The sequence below is a fragment of the Marasmius oreades genome, chromosome 2 (genome assembly GCF_018924745.1).
Source record: "Marasmius oreades isolate 03SP1 chromosome 2, whole genome shotgun sequence".
NCBI classification, from domain to species: Eukaryota; Fungi; Basidiomycota; class Agaricomycetes; order Agaricales; family Marasmiaceae; genus Marasmius; species Marasmius oreades.
This window is the reverse complement of record NC_057324.1, coordinates 2,825,176-2,840,057: the sequence shown is the minus strand read 5'-3', so window position 1 is coordinate 2,840,057 and position 14,882 is coordinate 2,825,176. Positions and strand designations below refer to the sequence as shown.

Here is a 14,882-nt window from a genome sequence, read left to right as displayed (position 1 = left end):
CGGTCCGTTGCGTTTGTCACTCGACCCTTGTTCACCCTTTACTGAACCCACGATGCCAGTAGTCTCTCCACCGCTGGGATCCAAGGAACTAAATTGTCACTTGCGGTGGGTTTCCTCGACTTGCAGCCGAAAATCTAAATATTAAATTACCGTGCATTTATATTACTTACTGCAGGCGACTTGACGGGAAATCTCTAGGATGAATCCTCCACCCCGTCCCGCCTTTTTTGCTATGAGAGAAGTGTATGCTCATGATCATCCAAATATAGTCCTGGTGATATTCCGGAGTCCCGTCTTTTATACGAGGCCTATGGCATATGGATCCTCGCCCCTTCCTTCACCTGCCTTATGGTTCAACGTTCAATATCCACACTGATATCACTCACCAGGTCTCTATCATGCACGCGTGTAGCGCTCAAACTTTGAAGGCTTCCCTCTGAGTCTTGATAAAGCATGCTGCTCATAGCTGAAAACCGAACCAATCTTTGGCCATTCAGCACTCGCACTCAATGCGTCTTCGATTCTCTATCATCGGACTACTTGGCTTTACGATAGGAGCTGGTGCATTACTTCCAGATGGCCGTTCTCATGCCAATTTACCTCCTACGAGTACCATTCCTAAACTTGATGGCGCGGCCTTGTTCAGCGACAAGATTCGGAACGGAACTGTACTCCCGCCTTACGGTGCGCTATTCTAGCAGATTATTCAGGACGCGCTAATACATAAGGTTCAAAGATACCGTTTATCATTTTGACCAACTTGTTTGTCAGGCTTCTCCACACTGGAGCCGTATATTTATTCTTTGTTTCTCGTCAGATTGACCATAATAATCCTTCACTCGGAACTTTCAAGCAACGTTTTTGGCATACATACGAGTTCTATGAGCCTGGTAAGCAATAACGATTCTCGTGTCATTGATACTTTCGATTTGTTATTCTGCCTTATTCAGGCGGACCTATTGTCTTCATGACCCCCGGAGAAGTGAACGCCGAAGGTAAGTCTATATTCTATAGCGGAATACGACTATTCCTTAAAGATCAAAGGTTATACGGGTTATCTTTCGAACAGCACCATCAATGGCCTTATTGCTCAACAGGAGAAAGGCGCAGTAGTTCTCCTGGAGCATCGATTCTTCGGTCTCAGTAACCCATATCCTGACCTATCTGGCACGAGTATGTCGGTTCACACTATTCAGCAATCCATCGAGGACATAGATTATTTTGCACGAAATGTCGAACTTCCCATGCCAAACGGGAAGAGTTTAGATCCAGATAACGCCGCTTGGATTATGACCGGAGGGAGCTATCCAGGTAGGACTCTACGAACTGTGCTTGATATTTGTGGTGCCAATGAGCTTCTGCAGGTGCATTGACCAGCTACACCATGGTCAAGTACGTGAAATCCTCCATATTGCGCGATTTACCTGACATAACTCTACCAGCAAACCAGGTCTTATCTGGGCTGGCTATGCATCATCAGGACCTGTGCAAGTCATGGAGTATGTTCAATCTCCTACTCGACGAAGTTTTCGTTGAACGCAGCTGGCATATAGAAACTTCTGGGTATATTTCGAACCCATCCGAAAGAACATGCCACAGAACTGCTCTGCTGATGTAGTGGCAGTCATTGCACATTTGGATCAAGTCTTCTCTAGTACCAATACTTCAGCGAAACAGGCTATCAAAGACACTTTCGGCATGGGTAGCGTCCAGCACGACGATGATTTTCTTGGTGCCCGTGAGTCGTTCCCTTCATACTGATCGTGGTGCGGTCTACTAGCCCATTTCAATTAGTTCGCAACGATTTATGGGCTTGGCAAGAACTACAACCTACCAGCGGTCCAGGGGCGAGGTTTTACAACTTCTGTGATGCACTCGAGGTCAAGAACGGCATGAATGCGCCAGTTTCGGGATGGGGTCTTGATCACGCTTTGGCTGCATGGGGTAAGCATTGGCGAAGCGGGTTGGCATCGTGTAAGTGGTATCTTGTACTCATCCTCGGAAAGCTCGTAGATTAAGGTTCGTCAGTGTGCGGACGTGCAACAGACGAGTAAGTCTTTCTCCAACCGGGATACTTTTGCCGTCAACTCGTACTCTGTCAGGCAATGCTTCGATAGCTATGCAATTTCGGCACCTAATATTTCAATTGATCAGCCTTACCGGTCGTGGAACTGGATTTTGTTAGTTTCTCTTGTGATTGTTGACTAGCACTGACTGAACACCTTAGATGTAATGAATTTGGCTTCTCACAGGTTTGTTCGATAGCGTAGAGAAGTCTTGGTGCCGATTCGTGACCTTGTGTTTAACAGTCGGGTCCTCCGGCCACTTCCCCGGTGCCAGCCATAGTAAGCCATCTGGTTGTACCGGAATATGACATTGTACGTCCACAACCCAGATTCCGTCAAGCACTTACGCTGAAAATCAGCCATCAGCGTCAATGTGTGTCGATGTACCCCGATGTCTTCACAACTTCCACCGCTCCAGACTTCGCTGCTAACACCGCGCGTACAAATCAAAACTATGGTGGCTGGAATGTCAAGGTTAACAGGCTCTACTTCTCCAATGCTCGACGTAGGGATTCCCGTTTACTTATTTGCACAATACTGACATGTCGTGAACATTCAGGAGATACATGGAAAGAGGGCTCAGTATCAGCTGAAGCCGTGAACGTCTCAAGCACCGATTCTATGCCAGTCTACCTCAGTGAGGGATTCCACGCTTCGGATCTTTTAGTTCGGATTGCTGCGGCGAATCCGAGTGTTGCCGGTGCGCAACGAGAAGGCCTCTTAGCAATCAAACGTTGGATGGAAGAATGGAAGCAACAACGCAAATAATGATTTTGTGACTGTTTATACTCTACATACTTACATTAAGGAATGAAATGATTTTGGTTTTTTGCCCCCACTTAGCCAGAAAGATAGATCATGTAATCATGTGACAACTACGGTGAGCGCTTAGCACCTCATGGTCAACCTTCGATGTCCACAGATCTAGTTAAACCATGGCAGGCTTGCCTATCGAATTTCTACCTTTTCCGACACGAACAAAGCTTCGTTCCACACAAATTCTAACTTCACTCCCACAAATCGTCTCTGAGCTTTGTCAGAACTCGCTCGACGCTGGATCACGGCATATAGAGATTGGAGTAAATTGTGAAGAATGGATGTGTTGGGTGACGGACGATGGGCATGGGATAAGTAAAGACGGTTTGTCGTTGTTGGGCACGGATGCACGTTATGGTCAGCCCAGTTTTTTTGAAACTTGTCGCCCCATCTGAAATTCATGACATAGGAAGCTCAAAAGCGTACAGCTTGGATTCATTAAGCCTTCTGTCTACTTTTGGTTTCCGAGGAGAAGGTGGGGAATACTCCAAATCGTCCGTCTTTCTGGAAAACATTTATCTAAACCACACGCTTCCAAGCTTTGGCATCTGCATCTGATCTGGGTTGTCTCGAAATATCTTCTCGTACTTCACGATCAAGAGAAACTTGGTCTATCATATTGAAGGTAACAGTCTTTTGCGGCCGAACTTTTCTGCATCCTCACTTTGTACTCGACAGGGTGGGAAAACAATATATACTGGAGCTGCTGTTCGCTGGAAGAGAACATCACAAGGCACCACAGTGTGCGTGAGAGACGCTTTTCACAACGTAAGTAACCCGTCGGTGTACTTATGTTTTAGTTTGACCGATGTCGATGCCGATGACCACAGATTCCTGTTCGACGCCTTTCGCATCCAACTCCATTACGTTCATTCGAAATCATTCGTCGGGAAATAGAATCCTATGCTCTGGTCTTTCCCCATATCTCTTTTCATCTTCAGTTCACTGCCGAAGCAGGAACGAAAGAGAATCTTTTTAGAATACCCAAGGTATGTGGAGTAATCGAATGAAATAGTCTTTCGTTTGCGGCTCATGTTCGACTTAGAGTATCTCCTCCCTCGAGGTGTTTCGTCGCTTATATGGCAAAGCATTATCACAGGTATGTCGCTTCTTTCCTTAAGAACCAACCTGACCAGTGGAACAGCACGTCCACGAGATTAATGTGAATCAAGATAACATGCGACTAGAGGGCTTTATTAGTTTGGAAGGGTCACTATCAAAGGTTTCATTTCATCCAATCAACCACACTTGCGACTCACAGCGGCTTTGTTCTCTGTTGTGACAGTCATACCAATTTTTATGTGGGTCATTCGAATCGGGTGACCTTCCCCCGTGTATAAATTCTCGCTATAGATGTAAATCATCATCCTGTAGAACATGGCGACCTGCAGCGGATCATAGAATCTCGATTTTCTTCGAGTTCGTTCGCTAAACACGTAGGTCGGTTCTTTCATACTCTCCGACGTATTATTCTTATCTTTTCTGGCAGGCATATGAAGAGTCGGGGGAGACTTCATTGCGTCCATGTGAGGGACTTTTGCTCTTTGCCATTTGCCATGAGCTCTGATCAAACTTTAGCCACAAGACGCTCCCCGCGCAAGGCAGAGAAAAAGGCGGTCTATGTCCTCAATCTGACTATCCCACCTGACAGAGTCGACAATTTACTAGAACCCGCCAAGGGTTCCCTCCATTTCGGTGTGAGTAATGGTTCTTGGAACGCCGTGGTAACTTTTACAACTCCTTTTGTCTCCTTAGGAAAAGAACGCTGTCGAGTCTTTTCTTGTATCGACCGTCAATGCCTTTCTCATCCGATATGGCTTCTCCCTACCGACTGAACGGGTTTTACCGGTCGAACACAGTCCTCCGTCATCTCCCCGTAAACGAAGGAAACTAGATTCATTGGATGATTCCGGATGTGCTGAGGAGTTTTCTGAGGAATTGAATTCATATGAATCAAGAACAAGGCCGGAGATTCCCCAGGTAGATCCCCTTTACATCGGTGGTGTACGGCTTAGGCTGCTTTCGTTGGATCGAGTAAATGGCTCAAGTTTTCCAGGTCACCGTAAGCGGTTATGGGCCTGGGCAAGCAGACGAGATTGTGTGGACCGATGCTATCACTGGTCAAACATTTGTTGTAGATAGCCGGACCGGACATTCAAGATTGCAAGGCGAACGGTCGGCTGACGCAGGTGGGACGCTCTGTCGCGAACGACGTACTTTGGGGCCGCCGAGGATCGGTACTAGCTCTGAGAATCACGAAACCCCTGATTGGATTCGGCGAGCACTTGAGGTCTGGAACCAGAGTTCGATTCCATGGGTACCATTAATAATCTCACGCTCCGAACTTGGTTAGGCGAACGAGTGTTACAAATTGGGAGAACAAAAAATACGATCCTTGGGTCATTTACCATGTCATGAAGACAATCAAGGTCCGGGTGCAAAACATTTGCGAAGCCAGACGGCAATGGAACACGGCAATGAATCTATGAGGCAAAAGTTCGTCTGGAACGATGTACGTGAAGCTGCTGTCATAAGCCAAGTTGATCGCAAGTTCGTTGCTTGTACGTTCAACAATAGCGGAGATGGCATGGAGACAAACCGAACGACTCTTGTATTAATTGACCAGGTATGTCTATGCCTGTGCTTCCTTCCTTTTGTGCTAAAGATAATTTTTACGATAAGCATGCCGCGGACGAACGTATCCGTGTAGAACTATTCCTTAAAGACCTTTGCGTTGGTTTCTTGCGCAACATTGAAGCGGCTGGCCCCCGAGAGGAAGATATAAACGCAGTCGAGACGCGTCATCTGACGCCTGCAGTGCCAATTTTGTTGACATGTCTAGAAGTGAAGCAGTTGATGAATTCGCAAGAAGTCCGAGATGCTTTTTGGAGTTGGGGCATCTGCTTCGCGAATCGAGCTCTCGATCACGGAGAAGTAACGGATAGCGTGGATGGCGATGACAGCGGCGGCTACGCTCAGATCGCAGTCCATTGTATTCCGGAAGTGGTCGCCGATAAGGTAACTTTGGATCATCGTCGATCTCCTTTTTTTCTCCTTCTGACTGCCCATTGCTACTTTAGCTTTTATCAGCCGATGGACTGCGTGACACGGTGAAGAGTTTTCTCGCACAGGTCAACTCTGGTGATATTCCTTATATCTCGCGGCACCGAGAGTCAGTCTCTGAGTCAGAAGGAAGGAAGGAAAGTGATTGGTTGAAGGCTTTGCGGTGGTGCCCTCGACATCTACTAGATTTGGTAAACTCAAAGGCTTGCAGAGGTGACTATAGTTCCCCAGATTCGAAGCGTTCTAAAACTTTCCCCCGTAGGCGCCATCATGTTCAACGATACCCTCAGTGATGAACAGTGTGAACGACTGTTAAAGCAGTTATCAGCGACTGCACTTCCATTTCAGTGCGCTCATGGAAGGTCCGTTCTTTGGAAAAACCTGCTAATGTTCGCGATTTTCTGAAAAGAACAATCAGACCTTCCTTGGTACCGTTGACTAATTTTGGGCAGCTGCTAGGAGACAGGGGCAACTCTCGACATTCTCAGGTGAACTGGACTGCGCTGGAAGAGCAGATGAACCCTGATTAGGATTCCCATTGTCTTTTGTGACAATAGAATACTAACCTTATTGTTCGAAAATCCTTTCTCGGTCACATATCCGTTGATTATTTTTGTTAAGTACTGGTATCCGATACCACTTCGCTCATTGAAGCCTGCACTTATTTTTTAGGACTCCAGTAGGGAATCTGGGATTTACAGCCACAATGAAACCCTGGATTCCTAGAGCTCGTGAAACATTGAACAGCACCTGAAAGGTCTGCGCTCCACTCCCGATGGACTTTCAAAGACAATTCAACGCTTCTGAACGGCTCTGGTGGTTGGTTCTCCCCGCAGTGAGCTTCGACAGCCGAGGTAGAATCCAATCTACCTCTACCAGGCTTCGTCTTCGTCCCCGGTTGGCATGGGGCTCAATCCGTCTCTGGCAGTCTGTTTAAGGGCTCTTACTTGCTTGTCATCTATATGACGAGGGTGGAGTCTCACAGCATGATATACGTGCAACATACAGATGGTTATGGCGTTAGTTAGCCGCGAGCGCCAGATTTTCATTTATGAACAGCTAAACTCAACGTTCCACCCTAGTAGCCATTGCCTGGTATTCATTGGTAGCAGCAGAACTTGATATATTCCTCCTACGATTCGAAGGTCTGACTCCGAAGCATACACCCTGAATCCCGCACCACTGACGGTTTGCGGACGAAAGGGCAGCCTTGCTTTGCCGCTTACATATTACATAAGAGGCAGGTTCACCTGAGCGGAGTCTGAAAAATCGACGTCATCTGAGGCAAAGCGGTATAAAGAGCGCGTCGGGGACTGAAAGTCTTTCTCTCTCAACCTACCACCACCATTACAATAACAACTGCTCCATCTATCTAACATGCGAACTTTAACAAAGGTCATCTATAAGCCTGACCCCAAATCTACCGAAGAATACACCATAATCGTAAACCATGAAGACGTATGTCACACGATATCCTTTTTGTGATCTTCACTGATCTCTGACGAAACCCAGTACAACAAATGGAAAGAAGGAGGTTAGCTATTCTGCTTTTGATTGATCTCGATCATCCATTAACAGGTTATCCTTCCAGACACGTAAAATCTCGAATAATATTTGCCCGGTCTTCAATTAACTGATCACGGTCGTCTGTAGCACGATACCTATCTCTTCAGTTGTGGATTGTGAGCCTCTGATTCAGTTTTATAGATACGTTGTGTTAACGTTGAGCAGCATTTGCCGTATTCCAATCCGGTCAAGGCAGCCAGGGGAATCTCGGCCAAGTCTCGAAGCAACAGCTCGAAAATACGTTCGGAACAAGTAAGGATGTCGACGTTGTCCAGATAATATTGCAAAAGGGCACGTCGCAGCCAGGCAGCATTTCTGAAAAGACCTTCCAGGGCAACACTACCAAAGGAAGTGCAGTGATTGACACCAGAGGGAAAGGATTGTCAGGCATCTAATGGGTCAGTCGTTGTAGAAGTAAAGTCAAATCAAATTGTTCTTGTCATTATTGTATGTTGGAATGTTTTTGTCCAAATCTGCAACCCACTGAACTGACCCTAGGCTAATTTTTGCGAATTTGAGCAGAGAACTCGGCAGTATGATCCCTGGTACGTGCATTTGCATTTGCTGTGTGAATGTCCCTCCGCCCAATTTCTCGTCTTTCTTTCCCATTGCTTTATTTTGTGACGATCTTTTCTGTCCCTCGGGATTCACACAAAAGTGTTGCTACCTCTTTCACTACGCCTACGTCAGTGAGGAGGAAGGAAGTGGATCCGGTCGAGCTCAAAAATGGTGGCATAATCTCCCAAACCATTGCACGAGTGTGCCAGGCTGAACTATGAAAAGCTTGAATTGAGATAGTACAATAGATTACAGGCGAGCGACAACAAGATGGTCTTATTCCTCTTCATCCGACAGGATCAATTGTTTCTTTCTGATGGTTTTGATGGCTGTCACGTCGAAGTCTTCATCGGTGTGGTCTTCCTCCGGTGGTTCTAATGAATCGGTGGCCGAGGACCTCGGTATCCGCTTTGGCTTTGGTCTTGGTCTTGGTGGAGCGAGTTCCAAAGGCGAAACAGGTCGAGATTGGCTATTGTCTGCGTCGCTGTTCTCCTCGTATCCTGTCTGCTCCGTTTCTGTTTCATTGCGTTTCCTCCTCTTTTTCTTTTCCCCCTTATCACCACCTGCTTTCCGACGACGTTTCTTCGTACCATTAGTATGCATCGTCCCATTCCGTCCCGCTCCCAAGGCTGCTGCAGTAGTTGCTGCCTTTTCTCGTCTTGCCCGCTCCTGAGCTAAGATATCCTCCAGATTACGGTTAAATTCCTCGTCGCTGTCAACAATCATTTGTGCCGACTTGTATTTTTGTTCCTCTTGCTTCTTTTGTTTTCTTTTTTTCCGTCTTTCCTTCCCACTTTCATTCCCAGAGTCATCCACAGCAACAGCGTCATCTTCAGTGGAATCAGTGTACGCTGGTCTTCTTCGACGGCGACGTTTCTTGTTAAGGTATTCGGACGCTCTCTTTCCCTCGAGGTCGAACGGGGTTTCCAGAAATTGAGCGATAACGTTGTATGTCGCTTGTAGATCGTCTGGAAGGATGGCTTTGGGAACGTACCACTGCAGTTCATCCTCGTCTTTAAACAGTGGTTAGGACATGCTACTGTGGTTAGGATGAAACTTCCTAACTTTCATCGAGAATAAAAAATCTCGATAACCTGAAAAGAAGTTTCAGGTGAGGATTTTTAGTGGCTGCTTCTGCGTGCTCGTCACTGGTATAAGGAATCACTGTAAAGGTTCACACTGTTGATTAACTCTGTCTTACGTTCGGAATTGTATGTCGAACGACTTACGGTAGTCTGTCATCTTCGCTTTCGCATCAACCGACACGGCACCCATCCTCGTAGCTGCCGCTTTCTCGTAGTCATCCTGATCCTCTTCATTCGAGCTCTGGCCTGCCTTTGTGTCAGTTTCATCTACAATCCTCTGACGCTGTCCGACGACTGTGCTCAAGATCTAACATCATTATAGTTTAGCACCTGGCAATACATTATAAGGGGGGGAAACATACCTCTTGAAGCCACTTTACTAGCTCCAAATTCCCAGATTCCACCAAAACAGCAATCGCTATTCCGAGCTGATCACTCCACGAGTAACCCTTCTTGACCTCCACATCTTGGGGGAAACGTGTATCCTCAACCGTAGCCTTCTGTCGTTTAGTCTTCTTCTCTTCAGGCTCCCAGCTCGAAAACTGCTTCCAGTTCCCACGGTTCTTGGGAAAGAACGCCTGCGGTCAAACGTGAGGAACGGGTAAGAGACTACTCGATTTGTAAAGAAAACCTCTTACCTCAATTGCGAGGAAAGTGTCTTCCTCCATTGCCTTAAAGAACCGACGAAGAATGTAATTGATGAGGAATATCAAGTCCTTGTATGGCTGGTCTCGGGGAAGTGAGCGCTGGTCATCTAGAATGCTTTTGAAGAGGTTCAGAGTCGAGACCTAAACGAAAGCAAATCATGATCATCATTGCCTTGAATGAGCGAGGGGTATTTCTAACGTTAAAGAAAAGTCCCTCGGCCTTGGCACGTACTACTTGCCTGTGCAACAGACTCAAGACGCGCTTCATATTGTCGGAAGAGGGGAATTCCTTATACCGGGAGAGGTAAGTGAGAAGTGTATGTGTTATATCCGCTTGTGCAAATTTCTGTCCTCAGAATGTGGGTAACATCGTAAGCCCTAAATAGCGATTTGTGAGACTGACGAGACTGACCATCTCGAACGATTCAAGGGTGAACATAGTCTCATGTATAGTGTCCTCTTCTTCTTGGGGTAAATCCTCCTCTTCAGGTACTTCGGTGTCGCCTGAATAAAACCATGCGAGCTTCAATACGTGGCGAAGACATGAAGGTAAGGCGACTCGCCTTTCTTTTTCCTCTTGTTCGTTTTCTTCCTGATGTACATATCACCAGAACTCTTCTTTACGTACCGTTCCAGCACTTTGAACAGCGCGTATCCCATATTGATACTCGAAGTCAAGTACGCAAGCGATTGCGTCCCTTCCTTGTACGTTCGAAGACTTTCAAAAGAAATCTCGAGTACCTCACCACTATAAACCAATTGATGTTGAAGTACATCCGCCGCTTGCTGAAGCTCCTCCTCAACTTCACATGTGGACATAGCATCAATCAGCATCAGTAACTGTGTCAGACATTCAGTCCCAGCTTGAAGTTCTGTCCATAATTTGGGCTGCGAAATTCGGGTGAAAAGGAGAAAAGAATCAACTTGAGAAATCCGATCCATACCTTTTCTTCGACAGCTCCGCGCATCCTCTTGAGTACCCATATGATCCAATGTTGTTCTACTATCTCAGCAACCATACCAAATCTCCACTTTGCCAAAACTTCCCTACATGCACCGTCCGACTGATCCGATTGCAATCTCTGAGTGTATAACGCACGCATACTGAGAAAGAATTCCAGGAACCACTTAGTTACGAAAAGCAGTCGCAAGTTGTCCTTCTCAGTGATCTTAGGCCTCTCAGACCGTATGTCTTTCAACAGAGTCGATAAAAATGCTGAAAAGTGTCAGTCAGGAACGAGAACCAAATAGATAAAAAGCGCGTACAGTTGAAACAGGAATCAAGGAAGTCTGTGGCAAAAGTCTGCAGTGTGAACCTTGCCTCCACAGTGAGGTGGTCCTCTTTACTGAGTTCATCCACGGTCTGACTTTTCTTTGCAATCTTCCGTTTTGACATGTCCCAAATGCTACCTATGTCCCTGTTGATACCCTGTTGGCGATGAATGACGAACGGCTGTCTTGGGTCGTTCTTGCCGGGTTCCGAGTCTGCTTCATTTCCATCATCAGCTGGCTTCGGCGTCCTCTTAGGATTGAGTTGAACAGAGATGGTGGTTCCAAAACGGGAATGTCTGGAAGGGGCATAACGTGAGAATTTATTCTTGGCCTTCTCTTCGTCTTTGAGCAACTTCTTGAGCGTGTCTGCCGGTTTCTGCGTGGAAATGAGAGGAGAAAGATACGAATCAGAGGCAAGGGCTTACATTCTTCTGATCAGTGGCCATAGAGGTCGGTTTGATGCCTCGGAAGAGAAGATAGAGGATCTCGAGCACCAATGTGTTAGAATTTTCGAACAGTGGGTCTTTGTCGACATTGGCAGCAACTGTGAGCAGCAGTTCCAACATATGGGTCTCCGATAGTGCGCGAATAAGTTTCGATTGTAAGGTCGAGAACTCCGCCTGGTCCGAGCTGACACTCATGTTGGTCGGGGGATCTTTGATGAAGGCCAAGTTACGAAAGAGATGGAGTATCACATTGACAATCTGCATGTCTCTCTCCGTACGATCTTTGGGAGCCTTTACCAGTGGAGGAATAATGATTCCAAACAAAGCCTGAATAACACCAGGTTTGAGCAGCGCCGCTTTGTAATGCAGGTGACTTTGCAGGAGCTGAGTGTAGTCCGCTCCCTTATCCAGCTGGTCGTCCAGTTCCTTGAGCTCCTCCGCCAAATCTATCGGCCATGTCATCGCTGTCAAGAGGTCCGCGACGGCAATGGCCTTCTTATCCTCCACCATACCCTTCCCAGCTGTGATCAGCAAAATGGGAATAAGGTCGTTCATCAGAACGCGAGATTCCCAGAAGATACGGGCAATGGTACGCTCGTCATCTGTATCATCTTTCCTCCACAACTTCTTGAGGTCCTTCAAGCACCCGAGAGCTTCGTCACCTAACCGATAGTCGTCCCCTTCAAATCCTCCAAGAGCATCTACTACCCTCCGTACGACTGAGCAAAAAAAATCGCGTCTTTCGTCGAGGCTTTCTTCTTTGTCTGATTCTCCGGAGGTGATGTCAATAACATCTGCGTCGTCCATTCGATTTTTGTACTGTTGAGGAGCGTGTTGGGAGTAATCAAGCTGTCACGATCACGATAGGTCACTCTAGTCACAGGATCACGAGGGACGCGACCTATATCCAGTACCAGTAGTACATCCCCTAGTGAATCAGTATATTTACAAGGAGTCCTCTACATCCTAAATACACCGTAACCCTTTCCATCCCCATCCCATGTCGAGACACCTCTTCCTGTGCGTCCAGTCCCGTAAGATTGGGCTCTACGAGCAACGAGTGCGAGCCCAAGTCCCACCACGTCTCGTGTATCCGTGGGTTTGATTATACCATCGTCCCATAGTCGAGCTGTTGAGTACATGGCGCTCGCTTGTTCTTCTATCTCTGCCTTGAGGGAAGCGTGCCGCGAAGGATCCCTAGTGAACGTAAATCATACATCGTATCTCGAGCAGAAACGAAATGAACGCATACTTAGAAACACTCTGCATGACTTGTGATAGTTGCCCCGAACCCATGACAGATACTTTAGCGTTCTGAAATCACTGTCAGTTACGCTTCCGACAAGAAAGATATTCTACTCGCTGGCCACATCCAGAGGAACCTCGGAGAGTACTAAGGAAGGAGGCAAGAATTAGATGGCAGCACACAAAGCACAGATTTACTTACAGCACGACCTGCCATTCCTGCAAAGGTGTCAAAAGCTGATTATAACAAACAGACGATGTAAACATACCGTAGTTACCCGCACCGAAGCTGCCCCCAACGATAACAGTTAACTTGGGAACGTCGGCACATGCGACGGCACGAACCATCTTCGCCCCTGTTTATACGTGGTACGGAATGATGGATGCAGTCGCGGAAAAGAGAAAAAAAAGACATACCGTCCTTGGCTATTCCCCCCCTTTCCGACTTGGAGCCCACCATGTAGCCTGAGCAGTCGCACTAAGCAGACTAGCAACACGCTCAAAATGCCACGCACCAGTCACATTTACCAGGAACAACAAGGGAATTTGGCGCTGGGAGCAAAGTTGTATGAAATGCGTGGCTTTCAAAGCGGAAGGCGAGAACAAAATTCCATTGTTTGCAAGAATCCCAACTTTATAACCGTGGATATGGGCAAACCCCTTCATAATTAATCAGCCAAAGTATTTGGTAAGGCTGGAAGTGACCAAGGAATCCCTACCGTCACGATTGTAGGCCCATACTCCTTTTTGAACTCTCTAAACCGGCTGCCGTCCACAATACGTGAAATTACGTCCCGCATGTCAAAAGCTTGCCGCACGTCAGTACCAACAATCCCATGCAACTCTTTTGCAGAGTAAAGCGGTTCCTCTGCTGGAACTTGCGCCTTGCGCCTGGTCAATACGATGCCCATTTTCAGCTTGCGACGGCACTTACTACGGATGAACGATACCCAGCAAGACCCAGGTCACCCACTATGCCACGAACTATGGCAATTGCATGTTCATCGTCTCTTGCCAGGTGATCGGTCACACCGCTCTCACTCGAGTGCATCCTCCCACCTCCCAACGTTTCATCATCGACCTCTTCACCAGTTGCCGCTTTGACCAAAGGGGGCCCAGCCAGGAAGATACGGCCTTGGTTACGAACAATTACATTTTCGTCGGCCATGGCGGGGACGTATGCTCCGCCTCAAGAACATGCTCAATCCTTGAACATCCAGGTTGGGATAAAAAACATACCGGCAACCGAGATCCCATGCACAGATGATATTTGCGGAATACCCAATGCAGACATTTGGGCCTAGATAAAAGCCTGAAATGAGAACATGTTCTGGAGCCAAGCGAGTATTCTACTCACCATGTTGTAGAATATACGTCCAAAATGCTCCTTGTCCGGGAAAACATTAGCTTGATGGGGTAGAGCGGCTCCACCGGATTCCACTAACTCACAAGAGAATAGTCAGAATTGAATGACCCTCAAGGATAAGTGGCGTGCACCTAAGTAAATACACGGTAGACCATGTTCTCTGGCAATCTCTTGTGCTCGTAATTGTTTCTTAACCTGTTCCGTTTCAAATTGTGTGAGTGTGGGCCGCCACTAATCCGAATAAACGCACCGTCAATGGGTAATATATACCTCCCTTCACGGTTGCATCGTTCACGATGACCATACATTCTTGTCCAGAAACTCTACCGATTCCGGTTATTAAACCGGCACCGGGGACATGTTCGCCATAGACGTTATGTGCTGCCAATGAAGAAAGTTCGAGGAATGGGGTATGAGGATCCAGAAGAAGTGAAAGCCTGCTATAATTACAACCATTCGAAATTGAATCGACCGGCTCATTGCGCACCTTTCTCGAGGAAGTTTCTTCCCTTTGTTCCGCATTCGCTCTGCAGCTTTCGGCCCACCTCCCAGTCGCGCTTCAGCGGTTCTTGTTTCGAAATCAGATATAAGGGCGTCCATGGATTCAGCTTTTGCCTGGAAGTCAGGTGAAGAAGTCGAGATTAGGGATGGTAAAACTGAAGCATGATAGGTCCTGGTCGAATGCCCTTTGCTGAATACTCCCCTTCGCAAAAGAGAGGATCTCAAAAGGGATCGCATCATTCAGGTAGAGG

At 47.1% G+C, this 14,882-nt stretch overlaps 5 protein-coding genes across 6 annotated transcripts; 3 read left to right on the top strand and 2 right to left on the bottom strand.

Annotated features, from left to right (window-relative positions):
* Nucleotide 1: 1 nt before the first annotated feature.
* On the top strand, nt 2–2,904 carry E1B28_004671 (uncharacterized protein). 2 transcript variants are annotated; one of them, XM_043149176.1, is made up of 17 exons: nt 2–105; nt 176–243; nt 390–684; nt 737–762; nt 818–890; nt 951–995; nt 1,045–1,311; nt 1,365–1,392; nt 1,443–1,499; nt 1,554–1,738; nt 1,795–1,974; nt 2,029–2,050; nt 2,103–2,180; nt 2,228–2,252; nt 2,310–2,378; nt 2,433–2,571; nt 2,626–2,904. In XM_043149176.1, exons 3-17 carry the CDS (start codon nt 510–512, stop codon nt 2,832–2,834), a joined length of 1,578 nt encoding a protein of 525 aa, XP_043013780.1. In that variant the 5' UTR covers nt 2–105; nt 176–243; nt 390–509; the 3' UTR covers nt 2,835–2,904. The 2 variants fall into 2 exon arrangements, with proteins under 2 accessions (XP_043013780.1, XP_043013779.1); XM_043149175.1 differs by having other exon boundaries at nt 176–684; nt 2,228–2,378.
* Nucleotides 2,905–3,001: 97 nt separating this feature from the next.
* E1B28_004670 (uncharacterized protein) lies at nt 3,002–6,475 on the top strand (the record flags this gene model as incomplete). Its single annotated transcript, XM_043149174.1, has 18 exons — nt 3,002–3,239; nt 3,292–3,357; nt 3,422–3,507; nt 3,561–3,650; nt 3,713–3,871; nt 3,928–3,981; nt 4,027–4,104; nt 4,168–4,183; nt 4,236–4,318; nt 4,372–4,408; nt 4,461–4,579; nt 4,638–4,886; nt 4,939–5,172; nt 5,236–5,508; nt 5,565–5,900; nt 5,963–6,158; nt 6,208–6,307; nt 6,364–6,475. The coding sequence occupies 18 exons, from the start codon at nt 3,002–3,004 to the stop codon at nt 6,473–6,475; spliced, it is 2,526 nt and encodes an 841-aa protein (XP_043013778.1).
* Nucleotides 6,476–7,273: 798 nt separating this feature from the next.
* On the top strand, nt 7,274–7,993 carry E1B28_004669 (uncharacterized protein). The gene is made up of 5 exons (XM_043149173.1): nt 7,274–7,403; nt 7,458–7,479; nt 7,537–7,540; nt 7,599–7,627; nt 7,677–7,993. Exons 1-5 carry the CDS (start codon nt 7,323–7,325, stop codon nt 7,904–7,906), a joined length of 366 nt encoding a protein of 121 aa, XP_043013777.1. The 5' UTR covers nt 7,274–7,322; the 3' UTR covers nt 7,907–7,993.
* Nucleotides 7,994–8,345: 352 nt separating this feature from the next.
* Nucleotides 8,346–12,360, bottom strand: E1B28_004668 (uncharacterized protein; the record flags this gene model as incomplete). Its single annotated transcript, XM_043149172.1, has 11 exons — nt 11,499–12,360; nt 11,068–11,449; nt 10,746–11,017; nt 10,365–10,689; nt 10,214–10,305; nt 10,001–10,147; nt 9,793–9,942; nt 9,517–9,732; nt 9,299–9,461; nt 9,135–9,233; nt 8,346–9,082 (listed from the first exon to the last, which is right to left on the bottom strand). Exons 1-11 carry the CDS (start codon nt 12,324–12,326, stop codon nt 8,346–8,348), a joined length of 3,411 nt encoding a protein of 1,136 aa, XP_043013776.1. The 5' UTR covers nt 12,327–12,360.
* A 118-nt stretch (nt 12,361–12,478) lies between these two features.
* On the bottom strand, nt 12,479–14,871 carry E1B28_004667 (uncharacterized protein; the record flags this gene model as incomplete). Its single annotated transcript, XM_043149171.1, has 14 exons — nt 12,479–12,716; nt 12,772–12,833; nt 12,883–12,912; nt 12,967–12,983; nt 13,034–13,120; nt 13,182–13,229; nt 13,280–13,424; nt 13,484–13,648; nt 13,699–13,952; nt 14,004–14,064; nt 14,122–14,204; nt 14,262–14,325; nt 14,381–14,567; nt 14,618–14,871. 14 exons carry the CDS (start codon nt 14,869–14,871, stop codon nt 12,479–12,481), a joined length of 1,695 nt encoding a protein of 564 aa, XP_043013775.1.
* Nucleotides 14,872–14,882: the final 11 nt, after the last annotated feature.

What these genes read in the sequence shown, in the direction of transcription:
- E1B28_004671 (XM_043149176.1), top strand. Translation starts at nt 510, where the DNA reads ATGCGTCTTCGATTCTCTATCATCGGACTACTTGGCTTTACGATAGGA. An exon ending in GCGAAGCGGGTTGGCATCGT is followed by an intron (nt 1,975 to 2,028) that starts GTAAGTGGTATC and finishes AAGGTTCGTCAG; the next exon opens with TGTGCGGACGTGCAACAGAC. An exon ending in CTACTTCTCCAATGCTCGAC is followed by an intron (nt 2,572 to 2,625) that starts GTAGGGATTCCC and finishes GTGAACATTCAG; the next exon opens with GAGATACATGGAAAGAGGGC.
- E1B28_004669 (XM_043149173.1), top strand. Translation starts at nt 7,323, where the DNA reads ATGCGAACTTTAACAAAGGTCATCTATAAGCCTGACCCCAAATCTACC. An exon ending in TAATCGTAAACCATGAAGAC is followed by an intron (nt 7,404 to 7,457) that starts GTATGTCACACG and finishes GACGAAACCCAG; the next exon opens with TACAACAAATGGAAAGAAGG. An exon ending in TATCTCTTCAGTTGTGGATT is followed by an intron (nt 7,628 to 7,676) that starts GTGAGCCTCTGA and finishes AACGTTGAGCAG; the next exon opens with CATTTGCCGTATTCCAATCC.